The sequence below is a fragment of the Leptinotarsa decemlineata genome, unplaced genomic scaffold, assembly GCF_025532065.1.
Source record: "Leptinotarsa decemlineata unplaced genomic scaffold, Ldec_3_MD MMD2_tig00026307_RagTag_RagTag, whole genome shotgun sequence".
NCBI lineage: Eukaryota > Metazoa > Arthropoda > Insecta > Coleoptera > Chrysomelidae > Leptinotarsa > Leptinotarsa decemlineata.
Window position 1 is genome coordinate 10,085,651 of NW_027412681.1, and position 26,656 is coordinate 10,112,306.

General features: G+C 35.8%; 2 protein-coding genes and 1 long non-coding RNA gene across 4 annotated transcripts in view; 1 reads left to right on the forward strand and 2 right to left on the reverse strand.

Moving 5' to 3' along the window:
* Positions 1-2,093: 2,093 nt before the first annotated feature.
* Positions 2,094-7,823, reverse strand: LOC141485027 (uncharacterized). Of its 2 annotated transcripts, XR_012466969.1 has the most exons (3): positions 7,373-7,763; positions 6,776-7,290; positions 2,094-2,514 (listed from the first exon to the last, which is right to left on the reverse strand). It is a non-coding gene; the product is annotated as an uncharacterized lncRNA (long non-coding RNA). The 2 variants fall into 2 exon arrangements; XR_012466970.1 differs by lacking the exon at positions 6,776-7,290 and having other exon boundaries at positions 2,125-2,514; positions 7,373-7,823.
* A 2,890-nt stretch (positions 7,824-10,713) lies between these two features.
* On the forward strand, positions 10,714-20,369 carry LOC111506950 (uncharacterized). The gene is made up of 3 exons (XM_023162173.2): positions 10,714-11,049; positions 19,027-19,310; positions 19,662-20,369. The coding sequence occupies exons 1-3, from the start codon at positions 11,016-11,018 to the stop codon at positions 20,130-20,132; spliced, it is 789 nt and encodes a 262-aa protein (XP_023017941.2). The 5' UTR covers positions 10,714-11,015; the 3' UTR covers positions 20,133-20,369.
* A 3,526-nt stretch (positions 20,370-23,895) lies between these two features.
* LOC111506945 (uncharacterized) overlaps positions 23,896-26,656 on the reverse strand; it is a 36,310-nt gene continuing 33,549 nt past the window's right edge. Inside the window, exon 8 of the mRNA XM_074181106.1 lies at positions 23,896-24,269. Within this exon, the coding sequence (XP_074037207.1) occupies positions 23,993-24,269 (277 nt within the window). The 3' untranslated portion in view covers positions 23,896-23,992. The remainder of the gene's footprint in view (positions 24,270-26,656) is intronic.

Sequence of the window (26,656 nt, forward strand, 5' to 3'; positions counted from 1 at the left end):
AGTATTGCCTGAATTGTTAGAAGATGTTCCTCTGAATATCCGGAATGGAATGTGGTTTCAGCACGACGGTGCTTCTGTTCATTTTTCGTTAGCTGCTAGAGAGTACCTAAATCGGAAATTCGGTGACAATTGGATTGGTTGAGGTGGACCCCACAAATGGCCTGCCAGATCACCTGATTTGAATCCTGTTGACTATTTTCTTTGGGGTCATATGAAGTCACTGGTTTATGAAACAGAACCAAAAAGCCAAGAAGAATTAGTCGCCCGCATTCAAGCTGCATCGATAACGATTGCCGAAAACTTAGAATCATTTGAAAAAGTGCGATTTTCTATGTTGCGCCGTTGCAGATCGTGTATAAGTGTTGACGGAAAAAATTTCGAACAATTACCCTATTGATTATTCATCAGATGTTCTCATTATTATTCAAAAGCACATTTGAATTTTCAATGTAAATTTCAAAAAGAAATTCGTGTTTATGACTCACTGTTCTAGAATTTCAACAGTATTGTTTCTTATCACATTATCTAAAATATGTGTAGAGAAGGTATATTTTGAACATGATGAAGATGAAAGATGAATTATGAGTACCGACATCCAACTAAGAGTTATGTAATTAGCTGTAAATAGACAACTTCCATTTCTTCATTTATTTAAAAAACTTCATTTACTGACTAGAGTTAGCGAAGATCTTATCAGATGGTTATTCAAATAAATTGACTTCTTCCAAATACATTTCTTTTTTTCAGGCGTATAATTAGAGTCTACTGGTAAAATTTTGTTTTTCGGCTTCATCTGTGAAAATTTGAAAACACTGTATACTATGAGAATGTTTTTCATTTTCTTATTAATGAATATTCTTCAAGATATTTACGATTCTACAAAGAGAAGTGTGATTTCACGAATGGGAAAGACAGGATAATTGTGAACAAAAAATAATTTTCCCAAAATCCAGAATAATGGTGTTATTTTAGGATTATTGGAGCCTAACTCAGTCGAGATTCCGAATGATCGCAAATTTTATTTGGGGTCACTTTTTTTCAGATCACAAAGTCACTCGAAGATCTGAGAACAATGAAAACATTTCAACAATGAAATCTATTGACAAGCACGAAAATAAGCCTCAAGAGTTATGATTTGTCATTACAATATGCTAAACATAACAAAAATTGGTACGATGATAGAAAACCCACAATAATTACCATCACTTGCAAGCGCTAAATTAATGGTAAAATCATAAAAGAGTTCAAATAATTTTGGTTTTGGAATTTCGATTATTTCAATCGATTATTTCCATATAAGAATGCACGTATCAGTTCAACTCAATTTTTCTCGAAAACTACTGGTTTTTTCATAGTGAATGTTTATTTGGTTTTTACGTAAAATTGATCAAGGAATTCAAAAAAAAGACGGTTGTGGATATAAAGTCAGTGGCGTAAAAAATAAGGGGGGAAATATAAGCTATTACCCCGCTGGAACGCCACTGGCTACTGATACTGAAGCAAACATACCACTGGAGGAAGCACATTCTAGCTCGTAATCGATTTGCTGAGTTTCATTAATTTATTCCTGTTAGTCCGGGAGCTACGACGAAAAGGGTCTTTTTATTTTGCAACTTCAACGCCCTGTATTTCTGAAACGGCTCATTTCCGGACACACATGTCCTACCTCATTCTTCATCATTTTGCAAGAGGAATGACGTGGTATAAGTTTGTCCGTCGAATTCTGAAACACCCTGTATGTAAAGGCAAGCTTATGTAGACATCATAACTTCACTTATTATTCTTTAGTTCTGGAAATAATGCAATTGTCGTTTTGCTGAAATGTTTTAGTAAATGGATCAGTTTTTGCAGAATGACGGAACTAGAGGATAAAATCATGCTGGGAGTCAATGAAGTCATCTTACACATCACTGATTTTGGATTTCCACGAAGAATTTTTGGGAGACCCAACTATTTCGAAGAGATGAATGATATCGCCTTCCACAGAAGATTCGGACTGACCAAGCTGACAACACTATATGTGCTGAAGCACTGCGAGTTTTTAACGTGTGATTCCTAACACGGGTTGGACGATAGCAAGTGAAAATCGATCGTTAGTCATGGGTCATCATATAATTGACTCCCTTTTCAAAAGCCCCAATAATGTTTATTCTTGACAGTAAAATACATTATGTTCGTCTACATTAATGAAACGTATCAATTCCACTGCAAGACCAATGGACGACTTCCATCAACTCTATTCCCGCCCAAAGTACTGTCTTTATTGAGTACTCTGTTATCGTATACCAATTCCAAATGCTGTTCCGCAAGCTTCTGCTGAAGTTCCCTTACTGTATTTGTTGAAGATAGTCCTGTAACAACAAGGGAGCGCAACTGAGCTTGTTCATTGACATAGTTCACTGTTACATCGAAGGCTGCAGTGCAAGAAATGAAGAGGATGACAAAAAATGCTAGACTCGCAATGATACCAGTGAAATTGGTCTTCATTTTGATTTTTTCGATATGGAATGGAATCTGAAACACAAATACAAAAAACATATAGTTTTTTAGTTTAGGGTAGAATGGAATGAAAATGTCGCACTATAATATGAAGACTTAAAAATACAGTCAAAATAAACTTGATGAGAAGGATTTGGTACCTGTAGCGTGAAATTAATATATTGCAAATACTTTTTACACACCAGAACATGAAAACTGAATCTCTAAAGTCATCTCCTAGTGATACTAGCTTGGATGACTCAGTTATCTCCTGATGATGCTAACTGGTTAGCGAAACGCGATCGAGAGACAGTTTTTGTGTTCTATTATAGGAGAAATATATTCAATAGATTGAATGTTTCGATTTCTGAGCTCGAATGGTTCAAAATGGCACTGTGAAGAGATCATTATCAAGAAATTAATGGTTTTTGATTTCATTCCATTTCCAATTCATTCACCCCCAAGAGGTGAATTTCCCAAATTTTAAAAAATGAGTGGCAGACTACCTTTTATGATAACTATTCTGACAGGCTTCTTCTAACTGAATGAGCCGTACTCCATTGGATACGTTCAGAAGCAAGACGATTTAAAATGTTCGTTGCACAACGTCTTCGAGAAATACAAGAATTAAGCAACGTTTTTGAGTGGAAGTATATTCCGTTAAAGCAGAACGTTGCAGATGAAGGGACCAAAAGTTATGGTGAAATGAATTTGTCAGCTAAAGCAGATGGATAAATGGTCCTGACTTTCTATGGAAAGATTTTGAATATTTGCCGAAAGAAGATGTTTGCAGAAAAGACTGTTCAATCAAGCAATGTTACGATCAAGCAGAATTAGAAATGAGGAAAGATTTTATTTGCGTACAGACTGTGCTAAGTGAAATCCAAACTCCACAAGTTGAACATTTTTCTGAATGGCAAAAATTACTACGTTCAACCGCATGGATGTTCAGATTCGTGAATAATTGCAGAAAAAACAGAATAGATGGGGAACTTGATGTACTGGAATTGGACAGAGCAAAAATTCAGTTATGGAAAAAGGTATAGTTTGAATCATACCCTGAAGAAATATTGTCATATTGAATGTCAAACATGAAATCACAAAATTAATCGTCAAATACCACCATGAACTCGTAAACCATCATGGTCAAGAAACGGTTGTCAATAATCTACTTCAAGAATATTGCATTCCCAAAATTCGCCAAGCAGTTCGAAGCTGTTGGGCAAATTGCCAAATTTGCCGATACAGAAGAAGTACTCTGAAAATACCTCTGATGGAAAAATTGCCAATTTGTTGACTCGAACCCATTGTGAGGCCATTTATCAAAACCGGAGTGGACTATTTTGGACCAACTGAAATAACTGTCAAAAGATCACGCGAGAAACGATATGGTGTAATATTTACTTGTATTATTACAAGAGCTGTCCACTTAGAAATAGCTCAAGATATGAACAATAATGGATTCATTCATGTATTCAGACAATTTGGTTGCAGAAGAGGTTTCTCAGAAGAAATTTTTAGCGATAATGGAACCAAATTCAAAGGAGCGGAAGCGGAACTGGCAGAAAATCTTCAGAATATGGACCAAGAGAAAATTCAAAAATATTGCACACTGAAAAATGCTAAATGGACTTTCAACCCACCGTTAGCACCGCATATGGGTGATGCATGGGAACGTTTGATACAATCCATCAAAAAACATTTGAAAGAAATTTTAAGGGAAAGATCCCCAAGAATATGTCTTGAGGACAGCCTTCGCAGAAGGCAGCTCAGAAAATTGCTGATATATTCTGGCAACATTGATCACGTGAGTATGTACCATCACTAATCAAAAGAAGCAAATGGCACAATGAACAGAATCTTCTCAAAATAGATGATATTTTGCCCATCTATGAACGTAATGCACCTCGGAACTGTTGGCTCAAAGGAAAAATAATACATCTTTATCCACACGTATTTTTCCATCCTAAAAAATACGTGTTGCCAACGTTATGACAGCCAAGAAAATAATTTTCCGAAGACCAGTCTCCAGCACCTGATTGGGATATTTTTAGGAGAGATTAATTTTAAGAAAGGAAAAGTTTTGACATTCTCTTTCTCAATTTTTATGACAAAAAGTGGAAATCTTACAATGAAAGGAAAAGAGCAGTCAGCCGTTTCGAAACAACTACTTTCATATAACTATTGAAATACATTGCATTTTTTTCCTAAAAATCACTCTCTCCTGAAAATATACCCTTTTCAATTCAAACAAGAGTCCTGTGGCTGCAATTTATTCGGAAAAGTGAATGAATGTCATTACGTACTGTCATCGTCGGATGAATCAGGAGTATATGAGCTGACTAATGGCTCTTGCCCAAAACTATATATTGGCTAAACAGGAAGAAAATTTTACCGAAGAATTGAAAGGCATAGAGGTAGTTATGTGAATAGAAGGACCAATTCCATATTTGAAAACCACTTTTCCAGAAGGCCATAAATTCAATCATACGTTTTACATTTAGAAGGGTCAGTCGGTAGCCAAGCGGTTCGGCGTGGGTGCTTTGTTCACTCACTCGAATTGACTGCCGTGTTGGTCGGTGGTTCAAGCCCTAGTCTGAACGATCGATCTTCACTTGCTACCGTCCAACCCGTGTTAGGAATCACACGTTAAAAGGTAAGACCTCGTTAATCCTTAGCTCGCACAAGTTTCTACTTTTGAGGGTTGTCGTTCGTAGGGGTGCGACAGCTGGTTAACGGAAAAACAGATTTCAAACAGACAGATTTAGAAGAGAAGAGTTTGAAACCCAATCTTCTAGAATGTTTGGAAATCAATAGATTCTACAATTCGGACAATAACTTCCGTTACTATTTTTGTTTTCAAATGTGGAAACTGGGACATAATATCAGGTGACATTGTGACATTTTTTCTTACCCCGTTTCATGATTCGCTTGAGAACTGCTTTTATTCATCCATTATGAATAATAAAAGGAATTAGTAATCATACGTGTTACATTTAGAAGAGAAGAGTTTGGAACCCAACCTTCTAGAATGTTTGGAAATCAATAGATTCTACAATTCGAGCAATAACTTCCGTTACTATTTTTTTTCAAATGTGGAAACTGGGACATAATATCAGGTGACATTGTGACATTGTGACATTTTTTCTTACCCCGTTTCATGATTCGCTTGAGAACTGCTTTTATACATCCATTATGTATAATAAAAGGAATTAGTTAATTGGAATGGTGTATACTTCGGTAATTGCAAAATATCTTGACGAAAGTCATCACTGAAGAAACTAATGGAGAAAATAGGTCACACTGAATACGAAAAAAGATTAGAGCTTGAACAATATGGACTGATTGAAACCACTCACCTATTTCATAGCGAAAGAAAATCTTGCACAGAGAAAAATTTGGCCTTACTCCTCCATCATTTTACAATAACTGTGGAAAACTTTCGAAGAAAGGAGTGCTTCAAATGTTACTTTGATTTCTGTTCTTTTTTCGAAAACTCCCTACATGTTTTGTTGAATGATGGAAAAGTAAAAGGTCAAAAAGCTTTTTCTCAGAAACTGGTCTCTCACAAAAAATATTCCTTGATAGGCACCGCTATTATTATAGAACCAAAAATTCACATAAACTCCATCTCAACGATCATATTTCTGTGGTAATCCTCGGTTTATGGAAGCGCATTGTAAATAATTATGTTGTCTAACCGAAACATTTTTATTCACAAGAGTCTTTTCGATTTCTCAGAGAAGACTTTTTGAAGTTGATCCAATATCTATTCAATCACATCAAAAATGAAATTTGTGGTATATTATAAATAATAAATGGTACTCCTACTTGTATCTCGATATGCCTCAAACAAAGGTATAATCCTAATCTCGAAAATTGATTCATTATAGAAACACATTCCTAAAGCATATGCATGAAGATCATAAAAGGCTTCTCAATAATAATGCGATATTACTCAATTATTGAATTACCTTGATAGAAACTCTGGATTCGATGTAAAAAATTATTTTGATAATTTGATCGATACGGATTCCTGAAAAAATAACACTGAACCAACGGATTAGACGATGTAATGAAAGATTTGTCGGCTATGAAATCTCGGAAAATTCTACCCCTGAATACTTGATTTGTAGTATAATTAACTTTCGTCATTCGTGGAGATCTTTCATTAAAAATATTCAGTTTCAACTGACTCATTTGTTGGATAAAAAAGAAGTAATAAAACAATGCATTCATATTGGTACTATGAAGTTTTCTGAAATATCTAAGAATTTGTAACATGGTTTCAACTCACCTCTATTTGTTTCAACTGATGTAATTAACATTGTTTTTGTTGTCTTTTATAGGTGATATTCAGTCATTATTCAGTGATAACAGTAATTATATGTGCAAATACAGGTTCGTATTGCTCAAAAGACGAATATTTTAGTCGCAGTGCTTGGTTTTTGTATATTTACAGATAACCGGTTACATTAAAGTGCCGTTTCACAAAGGACCGATCATCAGCTCTGACAATCCGTCTAGTCCATTGTTTTAAATTGATCGTTCACATGTCTGCGTATCATCGGTCGACCGATGAAAAACGCACGGGCGTCGGTCTAGCCCTTGGCGTGTGCGGATCATCGGTTGGAGGAGTCAGAGCCATTTGATAAATAGATCTTTTCACTTGCAAGCGGATCATCAGTTGCGGTTTCAATGCAGAATTGTCATGTTGCGGTGAGCAAATTTTACGTTTTTGCTGTTCTTTCTTGTGGTGTGTGAAACGCAAAATGGCAGAAAAATATCGTTTTGATACCGAACTTTTAATCACTGCAATAAAACAAAAACCATGTATTTAGGATGCTTATATATATTTATTACGTAGATGTTAATTATTTTCGAAAAAGCTCACCTTAGTGCTACACTCAATCTTTCCACTGAAGAAATTGAAGCCCTAATACGATCCGAAAATTTTAGATCATTTTCTAGCTTGTGGTGCAGTTCGTCAAACGAAGAAATGGACATCCGAAAATACATAAAGAAGTTACGTGGATCTTCTCGCAAATTTGAATAAAGGGTTACGAAAGCACCTTTTATTGGCCTCTGTAGACATAAAGGATGAACCCAAATATTTCTGGAGTTTCGTTTCTTTTTTTTCCCTTCTATCAACCTTTTCACGCACAAAGCGACAACAACGCGATGCTGTGTACTTCTCACATACATGTTGACGACTGATGATCAGTCGTATGTGAAAAGAATTTTATTCGACCGATGATCGGTAGCGACCGATCGTCAGTGCTGATCATCGGTCCTTTGTGAAACGGCACTAAAATAAAAATAACTCAAACAAATTGTTTTATAAAGAGTGGATGATTGAATTGGTCTTGGTTGAAATCTGGTGCAGTCATTTGAATTTATAAGACGCTAATTTTATCCGAAATTGATTAAAATTATCAGGTCCAGTGTTCATGTTAATGGACAAAGCAGTCAATAATATTGAGAAAAAATTACTCCACTGGAAAAATTCGTTATGAAAAAGAGATAAATGGTTATTTTTTGATTACTTTTCAACAGTGTATAGTCAGGCGAATATTGAAACATCTCAATATCAACAAGGCTTCTGGCAATGATGAAGTGCCCGTCATCGTACTTAAAAAGTGCGCAAATGAACTCGCACCAGTATTTCGCAAACTTTTCCACCTGTCTTACAAGAAAGGGGGTTTTCTTTCTTGTTGTCACCTATATTTGGAATAACGCAATCGAGAAACATGGATAATCAAGAGCTTTTGCGCTTGATATTTCTAAGGCCATAGACCGTGTGTGGCATGAGGGTTTACTGGCCTAATTTCATTGCTATGGCTTGTCGGCTTCCTGAAGAATTTTTCCTGCAGATGACCGTCGATGGATATGTCGCGAATACTTTCACCATCAACGCTGGTGTTCCCCAGGAATCCATATTGTCTCCAACACTCTTTCTATTGTATATCAACGACTTATTGAAAAAAAAACAAGAATCCAATATATTGCTTCGGTGACGACAGCACCCTTGTCTAGTCATTACATTTGCATTCCAGGCTACGGAGGCACATCTTTACCGATATTGATAAAACCATCCATTTTTGCTATTTCTGCTGTAAAAAGTTTTTGTTTTCGGTAAAAAATTGGTTCGCAAATTTGAACGATGTGATAGTATTGTGTATGCAGTTGCACCTTTTGCGCTGTTCAGTGATTACTTTAATAAGTGTATATGTAATTGTAATCTTAGTCACCGGTTTGTGCTTGATTTGTTCAATAAGTTTTACGAAAGTGGTTTGATGACAAATAAAAATAAAATAACCCCAAAGTACTGAATCAAGCAGCAAAAATCAAAGATTTGGGAACATTTGCTGCAGAGCCCACGGGCTCCTCACGATCATTATCGGATCCGACGGAAATGTCACGCGATACTGTAAGAAAAGCATTGGAAATTCGTAAATTTCATCCTTATAAAATGCAGATTCTTCAAGAGCTCCACGAGGATGATTATGATAGAAGAGTCAATACCATCCCTAATCTTCTGTTGAATATCTGTTTTAGTGATGACGGTTCATTATTTTTTCTGAATAGCGATGTTAATAGACAGAAATATCGCTATTGGTGTGACGAAAACCCACATATTTTTCGGGAAGGACATACACAACACCCACAAAAATTTGATGTTTTGGCTGGTATACTCTGAAATGCCATTATTGGTATATTATTTCTGAGATAAAACTTGACTGGCCATCTGTACTTCGAAATGCTTGAAGAGACTATCGATTCTCTCATAACTCACGAGCCAGAAACTCGAATAGATGTAGAAGGTAATGCAGAAGGATCTGTTACATTTTCAGCAGGACGGTGCTTCACCTCATTATTCTCCTCCCGTCCAACAGTGGGTAAACGAGAGACTTCCGAATAGATGGCTTGGCAGAAAGGGAGCAGTTGAATGGCTACCAAGATCACCGGATTGAACACCCTTAGAATTTATTCTTTTGGGGCATCTTGAATCCGTTATTTATGAAACACAACTTTCTGATATTTAAGAACTAAAAAGACGAATTACAGCAGCATGCCAGTCAAATTCTAGTAAGTTTTCCGTAATGTTATAGGGGCGCTCGAAAACAGACTTCATCAATGTTTAGAGCAAAATGGACGACAGTTGATAAGATGAACCTAAGTAGATTTTCGGTTTGAAATGTCTTTCTCGCATATCAAATTTTATTTTGCACAAGAAAAATAACCAATAAATAAAAAATCCCACGCGTAATACATTTGTTCCTGTCATTCAAGGGTTGCAACGGTGCCACCTACTCTTCTAACCATTTTTATCAATAGGAGTCAATACAATAATGTATCTTAGAACAGGCAAATTCTTGCCAGTTCTTCGCTATTTGCTACTACTAATCAAAAATAAAACGTCAGGGTATCATTGGAAGCAGGATTGAATGTCGATCAAAATGATGTGCCACTTGACACTCCTTCCCATTCAAGATTCTAAGGGTAACATCTACTCCTCCTTGGGGGTTGAACCACGAAGGCTTAAAATAATTCTGGAAAGTGTCTTCCTTGACTATAAAATAGACCTGTTTTTTCAATTCCTCATGTTATTTACTAGAAGAAAGATATTGAGGGTGGGAAGTTTTCAAATTGACACTCTGATTAAATGCACCCATCTAACCCCCATGGAGGCATCCCAGTCAGAATACTTGAAAGGCCTTCCTGAGTGCGCATATAAGACCTAAAAAGCAACTATATACCAAATTTTAGCATCCTAGGACTAACCAGTACGGAGAAACATAGATGAATGGATCAGAACCATCGTTGACAAGCAGACCTCATATAAACTCACTAGTAGGTATCCAGGACTTGCAGAACTCTGTTTTTTCTATAAACGACTGCAGTAGGGTTTTCAAGTATTTGGCCAGTTCATTAGTTGATGAACCTACCATTTACAATCATCTTCATCTTCATCATCTTCAAGAGGAAGATGCTTTGGTGATCGAAACACATGTCGAGTTATTAAAATAACGGTTTAGTGTTAGGAAAAAACTTCAATAATTTTCATATATACATCTAGCATTTCATGAAATGGGATTCATTATCAGATCTTTCAGAGATCTATTTTCATTTGCAATACGACAAGAGTTTTTCGAAAATAGTTTCATAAACACCCTGTTTCTTGAAAGATACTTTGGAGAGAGAGTTTCATTTATATTTTAAATGCTAAGTAATCATCTCACCATCAATGACTTCTGTCTGTGAATATTGTGTGTTTTCTATTATTTTCATTACCACTTTCATTGTTGAACTTTTTTACTGACCAGTAAGAAAAGAGTTTGTATCTTTGAATTCCTGCCCATGACAATTTTACGCTTTTTGAGTAGAATGTGCCGGTCGTGATTCAATTAAATAACTGAATCCGATTTCAAGTGAAGGAAGTTTTCTATTTCAATGATGGTGTCAAATGCAGTATAAATAGTGAATTTTATAGCCATTATGTATCATTCTCTTGTAGTGCTCTGTAGAAAAGAAAAATGCTGCAATTGAGTTGTTACATATTGATTTTGGGTAAGCTACAATTTGCGTTAATTGCAGGAATATTTCTTCCCCAAATACTTTTATATATGTTTGTCATACCCTTCCAAGTTACTCTGTGAAGCATAAGATCGTTTCGTCAGTTGTTTGATATTCATTGAAAGCATCCTGATGATAATTGTTTTGGCAATAATAAGATCTAGCAGATTAACCTCATCTAAATAATGCAATCTTTTATGCACAAGAATCTGTTAATGGAATACAAACTATTTTGTGAGACATATAATCCTCTATAGTTACTCCAAATATGTATATCTCTATGAATTATTTGATGATAATATAAAGAGAGATTCGTAATATTTCACATAACCTACATTCGATTTTTTATGAAAACCATTTCTGAACATTTGAAGAGACAAAACACTTCGGTTCAATTTTTTTAATATAGAGCCAAGTATGCAGCTTCGAAATCTAAACTGATCGAATATCTTCAAGACAAATTTGCTGAGGAAAAAATTGGTCCATTTCAGATTCAAGGATAACATCTATGGATCATAATCTCAACTGTTATAGATTCTCCCTCATTCCTTGATGATCATCGCCCTTAGAATTTTAATGGGAAACATAATTGAAACGGTAATTTAATAAGGAATGCATCCATGAGGTTTTTAGCGAAAAATGTCATGACATGGCAGATAATGCAGAACAGTTCGAGTATCAACTGTAAAATACTGTAGTCAACTTCGTCTAAAGACGCTAACTTGGTTGGTGATTTCCTGACTGATTTGACCATTACTTGACATATTTATAGAAGTTTGAAATCAGGTAAATGATTATAGATTATTTAAATTGATGGGGTTATATTTTTAGAAGTGATTAATTTTTTGGGAAAGAAAGTTTTTGGCTTTCTACTACTCCATCTGATACAAAAAAGGGATCAGAGAATCTTCCAAAGAAAGGAAGGAAGTAATCAATTTGAAAATAAGTAACTCTATACATGGATGTGTAGATCATGCAAAGAAGTAACTTTCAGACACAAACTGAAAGTCCTCCTGAAACAACTACTTTCATATAAACATTGAATTACACGAAAGAAAAAATTCTTTCGAAACAAATACTTCTATATGAACACTGAATTATACAGAAGATACTTTTCTCTACTCAGTTTGTATTTCAAACATTTGTTGTGGAATAAGAATCAGATATCATTCACATGAGTTCTACTTTGAATGAATGGTAATAAATTGCACTTACATGGAACACTGTCTCCCTCACTGGTATACACCGATGTTTCGCCTTAAGACACTTGCCCTAAGGCTCTTCAGTACCATGTTATGTTATCCAATTTGGTACTGAAGAGCCTTAGGGCAAGTGACTTAAGGCGAAACATCGGTGTATACCAGTGAGGGTGACAGTGTTCCATGTGAGTACAATTTATTACCATTCATTCAAAGTAGAACTCATGTGAATGATATCTGATTCTTATTCCACAACAAATGTTTGAAATACAAACTGAGTAGAGAAAAGTATCTTCTGTATAATTCAGTATTCATATAGAAGTATTTGTTTGGAAAGAATTTTTCTCTTTCGTGTAATTCAATGTTTATATGAAAGTAGCTGTTTCAGGAAGACTTTCTTTCAGTTTGTGTCTGAAAGTTACTTCTTTGCATGATCTACACATCCATGTATTGAGTTACTTATTTTCAAATTGATTACTTTCTTCCTTTCTTTGGAAGATTCTCTCATCCCTTTTTTCGTATCAGATGGAGTAGTAGAAAGCCAAAAATTTTCTTTCCCAAATTATAGATTATAATTGATACGCTATGAAAATAGCGAAACTCGTCACATATTACGAGTCTTAATATATTGTGAATATTTTTTATTTGTTTTTTCATTCAATTCCTAGATCATATGACTTGTATACATTATCTTCCAAATGAAGTATCATAATTTGAAATATAGAACAGTTGTTTTTCCCGAAGTTGGTCTCCAGGTGTCGGGAAAAAAGGTATGACAATTGGGGTCATGTTACATGCAAACTTCTTTTCAAAGCTCGTGGTATCTAAACATTAGGTTATACATTTTGGAAACTATCTCTTCTATAGAAATATCATTTTTCTTGTGTGATCCACGCTTCTTTTTATAGTTAGGGACGCAATTATTTTCAATGGTATTAAACTATTCAATCACCTGCAGAGTTTAAGAAATCTTGGTGTACAGTAGATGATGGGGTCTATTATACAGTCCAGAATAATTTTAATGTTACTTTCGAGTCTTGATACATTTGCGAACTTATTTTTATTCGCTGAGTATATTCAAATTTTTTTGTTAGCTATTGTATTTGTATTTTTCAATTCAACTCTATGCCCATCTCATCTCTGTATTTTATATATTCATTTTTATTTATATTGATTGGTTTTTGAAGGGTTTTGTCCAGAAACATTATTATCAATATCATCAACATCAATATTGATGAGACTGTGTCTACGATATGTATTTGTTTTCTGGCAATGAAGTAGGTATATTTTATGAATTGATGATAGAAAGATGTCACCTTGAACTAAAAGTCAACCTGTTTTCGGATGTTCTCCTCAACGGATGTGTCTGGAAGATATTCGATTAGTTTCATTATATACATATAAATCAATTAAAAATATGGAAAATCAAATATGTCCGTGAAGTTCTACTGCTTTGTTGAGATTACCTACAGTTTACTTCAGTTGGTGAAACGTTTGTCAAAGTCTTGGGGGCGAGAAAATGTAATAAAAATTGCTCTCCACGCATTTTTCTTGTTACATTAAGAAGATTAAGAAAATTGTTAAGCGATTAGTTAGGAGAATTTGGATAAATCGATATATATTTTCCAGTTGTTTCATATGCTAAATAGAAGCTAGTGTTATCTAGTCGTATCAGGTTGTTTTCAAAAATTTCGTTCCATAGTTATTGAGAAATGTATCATTTCGTATCATACCAAGTTAACTGATTTTCAAATCTTCTGAGGAATATGTTGTTATTTCCTATGAAGCCGCAAAACAAACCTTCTTTCTTGAAGTGCTTTATGAACGAAAATCTTTGTGGCATTAAGTCTATCTCAAAATATCCAAAGAGTGGATTATTGCAAGATTTCTGGTTCATGAGAGAATATCTACGTTTCGTCAAATGAAATAAATCCCATATCGATTTTTTCAGCACTTTCTCAAAACAACCAAACACCAAATTCCTTCTAATCATCACTAATATTAAACGATATTTTACTTTTCATATGAATTTTTTTCCAAGAACAAAACACAAGCACTACAGAAAAATCCTTTAGGTGCTCTCAGAGCGGTGCTTGTGAGGAAGTAGCGATTCACATGGGATTTGAATCACTGGAGATTAAATCAATTTGGAGAAACATTCTCAGGAAGTTTATTCGACATAAACACAGTTCTCCAAATGAAAGAGTTCTTGAACAGTGAAGTTAGATGTGTACTGAGTTGAACCTCAAAACGATGAGCAGCCACAGTACAACGCGTATTTTTGATATATACCGCTCCTTGTCGAATCAAATGTGCCAAGTCACTTGAACCTGCACGTCGTCTTGATTTCAGACAGGTTGAAGCCTGGCTCCCTTACCCTTTGAACTGATGTTTGCCAGAAGGACATCAGTACCGCCCTTCACGGTGTACCCCTACCTAGCTGGGGTGAGTTGGATGAAGAAATTGTTCATCTTTTAACGGAGGACATAGGGGCCTCGTTCGACAGAGTGTCGGGGCCTTCTATATCGGGAGGGGTCGTCTACAGTATAATCCATAGCTTCCCTGACTAATGGGTTTTCATGAGCTTCTGCACCTTCAAAAACTCTCTGATTTCTCGACTGAATGGACTGCCGAATGGAAGGCAGCTGCAAATCTCTGCGAATGGCTTCATTCCGCACGAACCAAGGATCATTCACAATCATCCCCATTAATTTGTTTTGCAATACCTCCAAAATGGAGATATTATATTTCGCCGCTTGTCCCCAGACGCCTGAAGCATACATGATGACAGGCTTGAACATCGTATTATAGATGGTAATCTTGTTTTTAAGACTCATTTTTGATCTTCTTTTGATCTGTATTGGACACACTGAAGGGATCGTTTGACAAAAATGCCAACTTCCCCTCCAACACGTCCAACACGTTCTCTGTGAAAGAATCTGTAATTTGGAATGACAATAGATTCGTTCCTCAGATGTGTCTCCTGAACTAGAGCCACATCGATGTTGTTTTCAGTTGAAAAGTTCTCAAAGTCGAGTTTTTCAGAACAAATGCCATTAGCATTCCAAAAAACTATCTTGAGAGACCTAGGCAATATTGGTTGTCTAGACATTGACAGTTCCGTTTATCACGTCAGTATTCACCGTGAACATTTTCTGTAACACGGGGAATTGTACGAACAACTTTTCCATCTGATCCAATGCGGAACAGATGTCTGAAACCCCCTGCGTCTGAGGAGAGGGTCCAGGTTGAGAAGGGGTGAGCTTTGCAGAACTGCTGGCACCCTTAGATGCAGCCTTAGCAAAGCTGATCCCTTCCTGGACGCGTCCAGATCCCGCGGGTTTTCTTAGAGGGGTTGGCTTCCTGGCGGAAGAATTTCCCTTTTGCTGTACCTTCGGGTACGCCGGGCAGCCATGGTAGTTGGCGGTGTGGGCCCCCTTGCAATTGTTACATTGGAGGGTCAGTCCTAACCTTTTTGCAGGCACTGGTTAGATGCCTGCCGGCGCACTTTACGCATATGGGGACTGCTAATCAGTTGCGTTGGCAGTGACCGAAGCGTTGGCATCGGTGGCACTGACCCACCGAAGCTTTTGAGTGTTGAGGTTCAACCTGAACCTTCATGCACAGAAGGTCTTTGACCACGAATATATGCTTCTGGTCCCTGCTCAATAGAACAAGAACCATTGGCATGGGCTTATTTAAGCGCTTCATGCGCGTTACTGATGCGAGGTCAAAGCCTCTGACTTCGAGCTCCTCACGAACGTCGTCAGCTGACAGGTGTTCTGACACTCCCCTAAAGACGGCACGGATTTGTCGTTCTTCAGGAAGCGAGTATGTGTGGTGAGGACTTTTTTCTTTCGCCAGGAGTCTAGACAACCGACGATAATCGTCATGCAAGTTGACGGCTTTGGAGAACTTGATGTTCTCCTGTGACGTCAACTTCAACAGAGATACCCATTTGTCCTTCTGGCGGACAACAATAGGGGGGACTTTGGCTTTTTTGGCCGTCGGATATTGGTTTTGTTTAAGGGGGGCGGGGGTATCAGGCTCCTCCCCGTGAACTGACTTTACTGTGTTTCCTGAATTTGAAGCACTGTCATTGATTTTTATATCAGTATCCATTTCGTCTTAATTTTGTGTATTGCCGCTAGATGCGGCCAACTCGTCGACCCGATTTTGTGTCGTTAGGTGAGAGATTTCAGACTAGGAATAATAGTTCAGAGGCTCGTCTCTGACATTGTCTATAACTGCCTTTTTGGATATTCTCTTCGTGTTTTTGGGCTTTTCTTTTCTTATCCAGTCACTTACTTTGCGGCTGGATACGTCTGGTAAAGGTGGAAAATCGTCGCTGATACGACGCTTCTTCGACGCTGACGGGGAGAAGGAAATTACGCTTATGGTATCCGATTCTTGGTCTGAAAAGTTACTACCAGTCGGAGCATTAGCCACTCCCTGTTTCGCAGCCGTCAGGTTTTGACAACTGGCTCCAGGAACCGGCAATGCGCTGCCATGCAAGTCTGCCTGGTTTAGACCAAAGCACGAGATTAGTTTACATACGATGCTAACTATCTCGGCTTTGTCCCTCCCAGCCAGATTGCGAAGCAGTTCCTCCATACTGCTAGACATTTTTTTACTACGAAAAAGAGCACCAATTCAAGTGTGAGCACAATGAATGTAACGCAAATAAAATATTCAAACGTACTCATCAGAAACGAGCCAGAAACACTACAGCACGACTGATCATTCACAAGAAAAATCGGCAAAAACACACCTAGTCGCTGGGACACGCCTGATCTCTACGGAAGTCAGCAATCTATGTAAATCACTTGAACACTTCCCGTGAAAGTATATATAGAAGAGAGACAAATCTGCAACCTTTCTTCGATGTTCCAGGCTATTAAGGTTGCTTGTGATGTTCGTGTCTCCAATTAGGCGGCGGCTGGCTTTTTTCTGCATGGAATCCAGCAACTTCAGGGTATGTTTGGGGACGGAACTCCATACATGAGAACAATACTCCAAAGAAGGTCTGATCTGAGCTTTATAAAACATCAAAAATAGCTAAGGTGTGTACAGTTTTCTGGTTCGGAAAAGTGTTCTAAGCTTTTGAGAAGCACCCTTTGCAATTCCAGCGACGTGATTGTGCCAGGACATATTGGTGTCAATTTCAACCCCCAACAAACTGACCTGACATTATAATATCCGGTTCGGAGACAGTTATCTTCTTGGAGAAAACCGATACCTGAGTTTTTGTGGCATTGAATTGAACCTGGTTACCGAAATCGCTTCTACATCCCCCTGCAGAGACACTGCAGCTATCTGGGTCCAAAAACTTGGGATTTACTACCTGAAACCATAAAAACTAGTCAAAACTACATTGAGTTCAAGAAACAAGTAAAAAATTGGCTAAATAGTTATGACAGAGATATATTCCAAAAAATTATTTTACTGTAAAAAGTGCAAAAATTCAAACCTGTTATAATTTATAAGCTTTAACAAATTGTTTGTCATATTCAAAAAACAATGACATATATCTCTAATAAGAATCTAGATGTGACTTTTTACCGACTGTGATATTTATCTCATGTGATACCTTGCATAAAACTGTTAACCATCTATTGGTGATATTTAGATAATTTATAATGTGATATATGTATATTATGTTTCACTGAGATTTCAAACCGATCGTGTTATTCACTTGATCTGGATGCGACGCTTTTACCGACTCGACTGTGATATTTATATCATGTAATATCTTGCATGAAACTGACAACCAATCATTGTGTTATTTTAAATATTGTCTTATGTGCTACATGAATGTTTTTTTTGTCATTTTGTTGAATCTTTTCTAGAGGCTATATCACGCACAAGGAGCAATCTTGCGATTGTTTCTTCAGTGATGCCATTGTTTATTTATGCATCTCTCAAGCACTACTGATATATTCAATATTGTAATTTTTTGATAAATAAACATTATTATTATTATTATTATTAAGAATGGAGATTACGAGTCTGCAACAAAAAGTCCCTTATTTCCAGAGTTGAAGCCCTCCGTAGCATCATATAATTGTCGTTCGTAAAAACTTTGTGAAATAGCAATATCAGATTCAATGAACATAAGGACAATTTCAAAATGATAATTTGAACGCAATAACACGTTTGCTATTTCAAAAATACGTCAAAATCCATTTTGTTGGAGTATCCTTGATAAAAATAATACGTAGTTTAGTAGGCCCATTGTGGACTTAGCAATTTTTAGGATCAATCATTTGATTTTTGAGTAAGGTAAGGGGAATGGAGAATTTGAAAGTGCTTGCTTTTTGTCTATAAAGTTCTGAGAGGAAATTCCAGCTTCACAAAGTAATATTCACTCTGATATCTGGAATGAAAAATTTTAATAAATGGTAACGTGTCCGCAGTTGTGAAGCAGATCAGTTCACTTTCTTCAAACTATCTTAATGATGGGCAATCAGTATCTATTCATGACAAACTGGATTATCAGACTGGACTTACAGATTTTTGAAATCAATTTACCATTTTATTCAGTCTTTTCAACTCCTTACTTCTTATATCTAGAATATAATAGGTCAGATCACTTTCTGAAGTCGTGCAAGAGATTTTCATCTTATGTGACATGCGAAACCGAATCGTTTACTCTGATATTGTGCTTCAAAATATGGAGATATATAGGTTTGAAAAGAATATTACAATATAATTCTGTCTTCTGCAGGTAAAACCTGATATATACCAATTTAACAACCAATTCTCAATTTAGTTACAGTTTGTTCTTCAAATCGTGTCAAAGAATACCATCCAAAACGTCAAGAACAGAAGGTAGAAGCCAGTAATTCTTTCGATAACAAAATCGATACTGGACATCATGTTACTGGTTTACTCCACCCCACCTCCAGTGACGTAGGTCACAGCAGCGGAGCAGAACTGGGAAGTATCGCCCATAATTCGGCAGTACAAGCAGATCGAGCAGTACAAACCCAACAAACTGCTGGCAGTCAAGCAGCTTTCGGAATCAAGAGCACCTTAGCAGGTGCCGCTCTAGGGGTGAGACCTGTATTACAAATAGTTTGTCACGACTTGAAATATATCTTCATTCTCTGTCCAATCTTTGAATATCTTACTTTTGGATGGTCATCTAGACTTTATTATTGCTGTCTGAGACCCTTATAATTTTCTAAATCCAATCTTCTGTTGATGCAAGAGGCAAGCATAACAATTGATTATTTTTCATAAATGTCTTTCCATTGAATAGAATATAATATACTAATACAATCAGTTTCTATGATCTTTCGTGAAGTGTTCAATTTTCACATACAACTTTTTGCACCACCAGTAGAGATAAGTGGTACTCCAAGTGTCATCCTCACCTTTATCATATTCGAAACATTTTTTCAGGCTGCTCAAGCCGCCCAAGCAGCTGTGGTAGGCAAGCAAGCCATAGTTGGAAACCTCAAACGCCAGCTTACCGAAGCTCAGCAACAACTCCAAGGCGAACTAGCGCTGTACCAGCAATCTGAAGCTACTTCTCAAGCTGCCCGTAACACTGCTCGTCAATCTCAAGCTCAGCTAGCAACATTAACAGCTGCCTTAGCTGCCGCCCAAGCAGGAGCTCAACACGCCAACCAAGCAGCTAGCGAAGCAGCCAATAGCAACGCGGCTCAGCATTCAATGATTGTTACAGCGAAACAGAGAGTGGATCAACTTCTCAGTTTACTACAGGGCGCTACTGGAGAACTGCAGGAGACGGAAGCTTCAGCTAGGAAGGCTCTTGAATCTGCTAAGCAGGCCCAGGCGAATGCGGTAGCTGCCGGTCAAGCTGTTAACGGAAGTGGAAAGCAATCTATCCCACTGAGTCATCCCTTCTGAGGCATTCGGGCTCAATAGAAATATTTTCACGTTTTGTGATCTGTCAAGTATTTTGACGTTTCACAGAAACAATTCAGAATAGAAACATCATTCGAAAACTGTTCACATTGAAAATTTTTTGTTAAAAAAAACTGAATTTCTCATATGTATAACCCAGAGTGACAGACTGTGAGCTTTATATAATTTTAGAAGAGCAACAATTTTGACAATAAACGAAATAAAATTTATGATGAAAAATCTTTTTAGCTTTCGCTTTCTAGCTTTCAAAAATCACTATTCCCCGATTCAGTACCTCTGAATAATATCACAAGAAAGAAAGATTCTCATTGGATTTGAATCGCTGGAGACCTGATAGTCTGTTGTATCTTCTTTGTGGGTTTGAAAACCGTTTTAATGCTGTGTTTTCGAAGAGTTTTCCAATTATGTCTATGAACCGTTTCTACCATATATCCCTAGGATCACAAACGAAATTGGAAAACTCTTGGAGAAACACAACATTATAACGGTTTTCAAACCCACCAAGAAAATACAACAGAGTTTCAGGTTGGCTAAAGACAAAAGAGACCCACTATCAGCAGCAGGGGTATATCGCATACTGTGCACATGTGGGAAGGTACACATCGGAACCACCAAAAGTTTAATGGGAACAAGGCTGAAGGAGCGTGAAAGAAACTACAGACTAGGCCAAACGGACAAGTCAGCTGTGGTAGAACACGCACTTAGTGAGGGAAATCACAGGATAATATTTTAAAACACGAAACTCATTGCCTCCAACAAGGGATACGATAGCGACAGGTACGGGAGGCAATAGAAATCCACGAACACAGAAAATAAGAAGTTGTGAACAATTCCATTTTGAAAAGTTCAAGAATTGCACACAACATGACGGCAGGTAGAAAAGAATTGACGAATGTTATTGACAATTTACCTGTTGAAGATTCATGTATTAGCATAGCAAACTACAATATGAATACGCGCTAAGCAGCAGTAATTCGACAGCCTTCAAACCCTAAAATAGCGACACAGTGAATGAAGACATTCATATGCTCCTTTGGATCAATCCAATATACCCCTTTCAATTTGAATCAAATTGAAAGGGGTGTATTTTCAGGAAAGTTAAGTCGTTGGGAAAAAGGTTCTTGGCATCCACCTCTCCATCTTCATATGAAAAATATTTGTTTCGGAAAGTGACTTCTGTACACGATCTACACATCTTTGTAAAGAGTTCATTTTGATGAGAAATGATGAATAAAACTCACTTTAAAAATTGTATTCGTTTGAAAATGTCTTCATAGGACGAAACTGCAGTAACGTGAAAGTAAGTTGTGAAAAAAGTTATATTCCTCATTTTTCATGATCTTTTACCATCAATCTACATCCATCAATTTAGTTCACTTTAATCTTAATTGGTTTCTTTCTTTTTCCTTTGGAAGTTTCCCACATTATTTTTTCGCATACCGTATAAAAATTTGTATAAAAACATATACGTTTCTATTCAAAAAGAATAATAGAAGTTATTGATATTATCTTCAAAATATAACATAGCCAAACATTTCTGATGCGAAAATAGAACATATATACCCATTCTGGAGTTTTTGCATCCATAAGTATGTCCATCGTTATATTCCAAAGACAATAAATATAAATGTTCTGATGGACCAATTCGTTCAGTCCAGTCTCAACTCCCAGCACTGTAGGTTAATGGACTAACACCCATCAGAAAACAGCTACTCCTCTAGCTAATACCACGAAGGGCGTGGTACCATTGCAAATTTTATCGAATTAGCAAAGATTTTGGAGCCAAAAATGTGAATTTTCTTTGAAAAACATTCAGTTCTACCATAAATTGTTATTCTAGTAAGCCTCAATGTTAAAAAACTATTTTTCAATAATGTATAAACTATGACAGCCATACCATGTGAATATTGACTCTTAAATATTGACTAGACCTCTTTCGATTACAAAATGATGTTTCTGCTATTTGGAATCGAAATTGTGACGAAGTTCTTCCACATAATATCAGAAATAGTGATGATTAAATTCATTTTAGAGATTTAAGATGAAGAAACTCTTCTTGAAATTATATCGTCATATGATATTTATTCAACAGATTTAAAAAAACGGACACCATTGGATATTTTTACTATAAATCATTCAATCGTTTGTTAGGAAAAATATAAAAATGTCTCTGCAACAGAGCAGAGACATTTTGCAACTTTAGTTTTCAAATCTAAGAACAATTTTGCTTGAGAAATTATGACGAACACTTCAAAGACTAACTTAACAAGGTAACACTAATAAACTTGAATCAACTACTGTCTGACAAAATTACATTCATTCCTAATGAAAAGAACATCAGAACTATATTCTAAATGAAGAATACATCAAAACATATTCACATAACGGGATAGCACCAAAAAAAAAAACAAAAAGCTTTATCATTGATATCTATAACTTGTTTTGTATCAGGTATCAATACAAGAGTTAGCTAATCGTTTCAAAAAAAAACATATAAAATGAGGTAGGATGAGATCTGGCAGTAGTTATTGAAATACCTTATACTAGATAGAGCCTAGAGAAATTCGGAATTCCCAAAAAAAATTACCAAAATCCTTATTAATATTCAAAGACCCATTTTCTGATATCATTTTCTAAATTTTGATGATAACCCTGTATCAAAAGATCCTTCAGTAATACACCAATTGAGAATGTTGACTGATTATTATGCATATTAATTTTGTGGATATTTGTAATCATTATCATGAAAAGTGTTATTGACTTTCACCAAGTAACGGGTTGGTGTCTTCATATTTTAATTATTAATTGATATAATATTTTCTCAAGAAAATGAATATTTCGAAACATTTACCTACACAGTAGATCTTGATAAATTCCTGTCGAAAACAACTACTTCCCGGCTAACGGCTACTACTACGATGAATATTGAATTATATCCGACATATATTCATACAACTTCTGTCAGGTCTCTTGCAGGCATGATATTAGCCGGAGAAGTAATTGTTTGTCGGCAGACAGAACCTACGTTGAGAGATGAAGGGAGAGATGATTACTTCGAAATTTTATTTCTAAATATTCATTTTCTTGTATATATGTATCTCGATACAGTCTTCAGGCACGTTTTGATCTGTGAATATTATCAGTTTGAATGGTAATTTTACCGTGAGAAAATTAAAAATATGAATAGTAAAAGAATCATGTTATTAATATCCACGATATGGAAAAAAATATTATGAAATCCTCCTTATAAATAAAGTGATACTTAGTTCTTGCCCCAGATGTGTTTGTTAACTAACATACTGATTACTTTTCTTCTCAGCCACACAAATTCACACATTTTGGAAGCTGAACTGAATGGACGATAAAACAGAAGGAAGTTTCTCCAAATTGAACAATCACCATATAGAAAAAATTTCACTAACAAAACTCTAACTGAAGTTTGAATAATTTGTAATGTCCCTAGTGATATAATAGAGAAATCTAAATTCACTGCTTTTCTAAACTAATTCTAAACTAATCATTTTAATTTTTTAATTTTTAGACATATATTCCAATCTTTCTTCAATATACATCCACTTTTGAGGCCCCAGCCAGGACAATTTTGAGTTTACGTTCATCAGAATGATAAGGTGATATATTTCGATAGTTAACCTCAGTACAAGATATGAAGTTTCTATGTCGAGTCCTTATAATTTCCATTATTTTCACTGCGGAAGAAGAAAATGTAAAAACTTAGATCACAAAATTGTGTTGAAAAAATATTTTATAATACTATATTGAAACTACAGAATTATACTTTCTAAGTATCTCGTTGTTTTTCATACTTCGCCAATACTTTTGAATCAATGAATCTTAGATTTCTTTTTACTGGAGCAACACTTAACAAGAAATTTAACTATTGCAATAACTAAAAATGTGAATACAGCTAATGCTGAGATAAGCACAGCGAATACATCTAATAATAGATATTCTATCCAAGAGACATCAACGGTGGGGCTTCTAAGATGTTTCGTCCCTTTATGCCTGATGACGTACTCGATCCACCACATCGCCCTCTCCATGGATGTCATTGGCTGGTCCACCCATAGTGTTTGTAGTTTTTTCATATTCTGTTTGTACCTGCAATTGCAATCAGTTTTCACTTCTCGTCAAATACAATCGGAGAATATTGTGAGGTTTTTCAGAGAAACAGAGAGAATTATATGTAATACTCAATTAGTATAGACACGCTTCAACAAGCTATGGTATAGCGAAACACATGTTGAGTTTTTGTAACCTGTGTGATGAAAAATATTACAATTGAGTGTTTCTTGAATATATTAAAATGAGTTTTTGTATACATCACTGCACAGGCAATTTCTTTGTGAATGTTTCGAAAAACCGAGTTTTAGCACTATCTAATGAAGTAGGAAAAAAATTAAAAATAATTTCTCCTTAACAGCTGAACATCTTGAAAAAGTTTTCAAAAAAATTAGATTTTTTCCAAATTGGCCTCAGTTGATGAGGTCATCAGAATAATGAATTGAAAAAATTCAATTGATAATTCTCTAATGAGAATTGAAGCGAAGTGTATGTGATATATTCGCAATAGAACAACGTGCAAGCTTTGAGTGAAGTAAAAACTTTTTTTTACGTTTGTGAAATAACAGTATGAAAATGAAGTAATGGAATATACGTTCCAAGAACATTCATTCCTTAGATCTCTCTCTGAGACATAACAGACAGATTCAGAATATTTCTAGAAACATATCTCAGTCTCTGGCGTGAAATGAATCTATTGAAAACACCAAAACAAAAATGACTTTCACGACGCGCGTTTCGCTAACCAAATTAGCGACCTCAGAAGATCATTTTGACTGTCATAATGTCCCGAGGACGCTAATTTGTACGGCTTGTACGGGAAGCCATAGAAATCCATAAGCATACGGAAAACTACAAAGAAAATGGCAGGTGGTAACCCGATTTGAAATACCATACTGGAAGATGCTAAAGTAGCAACAGTGCAATGGATTGTTACGTCATTAACCGGTAATAACACTTCAGCCAATAGCAACGCATCAACTAGAAGTACCAGAGTCAACATAAATACAACTTATGAACTAGAAATCACCAGTCATCAGTGAATCATCAAGATGAATAAACCTCTGAAGAAACCAGCCACTCGTGCTGACGAAACGTTAGGATGGAGTTCCAAACCACGGAGGCATTCAAACCCGAATAGAGATAGAAACACATTTGTTGTGGTGATGGGAAAGTGTTTTCAATTGATTGTTAGCAGAAATCAATTTTTTCAATTTAATTCCAGTGGTAAAAGTCTTCAGGGTGTGTAAAATGGAAATACTCCTAATATTCATTTCTATGTTGAAGTCATCTGTTTTTTCTCTGGTGAAGTCATCTGTATTGAAGTACATTTTTCGAAATTATAAGGTAGTTTCTCCAGAAATTGTACTGAAAAATTAACAAAAATTCTCAATTTCCTATCTTCTTTCCTATCTGAGAATCGTATATTGTATAGAAACAAAAAAGATTCCTGATGAAAACAAATTCTGAGTGAAATAGATTCCCTGCTTATCCAAAAATTAATTTTTGATATTGAAATGGCATGAAATATTTTTTTTAATTTCAATTCGATTTCTTGATGTGATATTTTTCAGGAATAGTGTTTGTAAAGCTGTTGTCAAGCATTGAAATCGTCAAGAAACAGTTAATATAAGCTCAAAATGTACGACCCACAGTTTTCAAGTTACAGATCTTGACTAGTAACGGAGTAGTAACAAATTTCAAATGAAATTTTCGTGCACATTCCGGGAGGCACAGTAGCCGATTGGTTAGCGTGAGTGGTTCGTTCTATATACGTTTCAATCGATCACTATGTGAAACGGTAGTTCGAGCGAGATGGCCGAGCTGAGAAATTGAGAAAGGCAATGCCTCCTTCATTCTTAACTCGCACCAAGTTTTGGTTTTTTTCTCGAAAGGGCGACGAATGGTTAACAAAAAACAGATTTTAAAGAGATATTTTCAACAAATTTCTGTGAATGTTCTTCCAGTTTCATTAAAATATAATTTGAAAGATATCATTGATAATTCTTCTGCAAGAAAATATTTGTTTGATTTTGAATTGGAAATTTCATTTCAATGGTTCAATCTTTCAACTGGATTTTTGAAATCACATTCTCACGAGCAATCGTCACCTTTCTAACTAGTTGAATAATATACCATTCTATACATTCGATTCGCTTTATTATTTGTTACTTCAATTACCCAGAATCCAGGTTTCTCGAAACAAAAAATTTTTATCGCTCAGTTCTCCACAATTTTTCGAGAAATTTCCACCTTATTGTTTTATAATTCAGTTACAGAAAAACTATACCACACTAATAAACCCACATCAATGAAGATACTCTACTATTTTCATGTTAGATCCATACTAGAGTATGGGTCCATTGTCTGGTCTCCACACTATGACAGCTCTGTCAAACAAATTGAAAGAGTGCGTGAAAAACTTT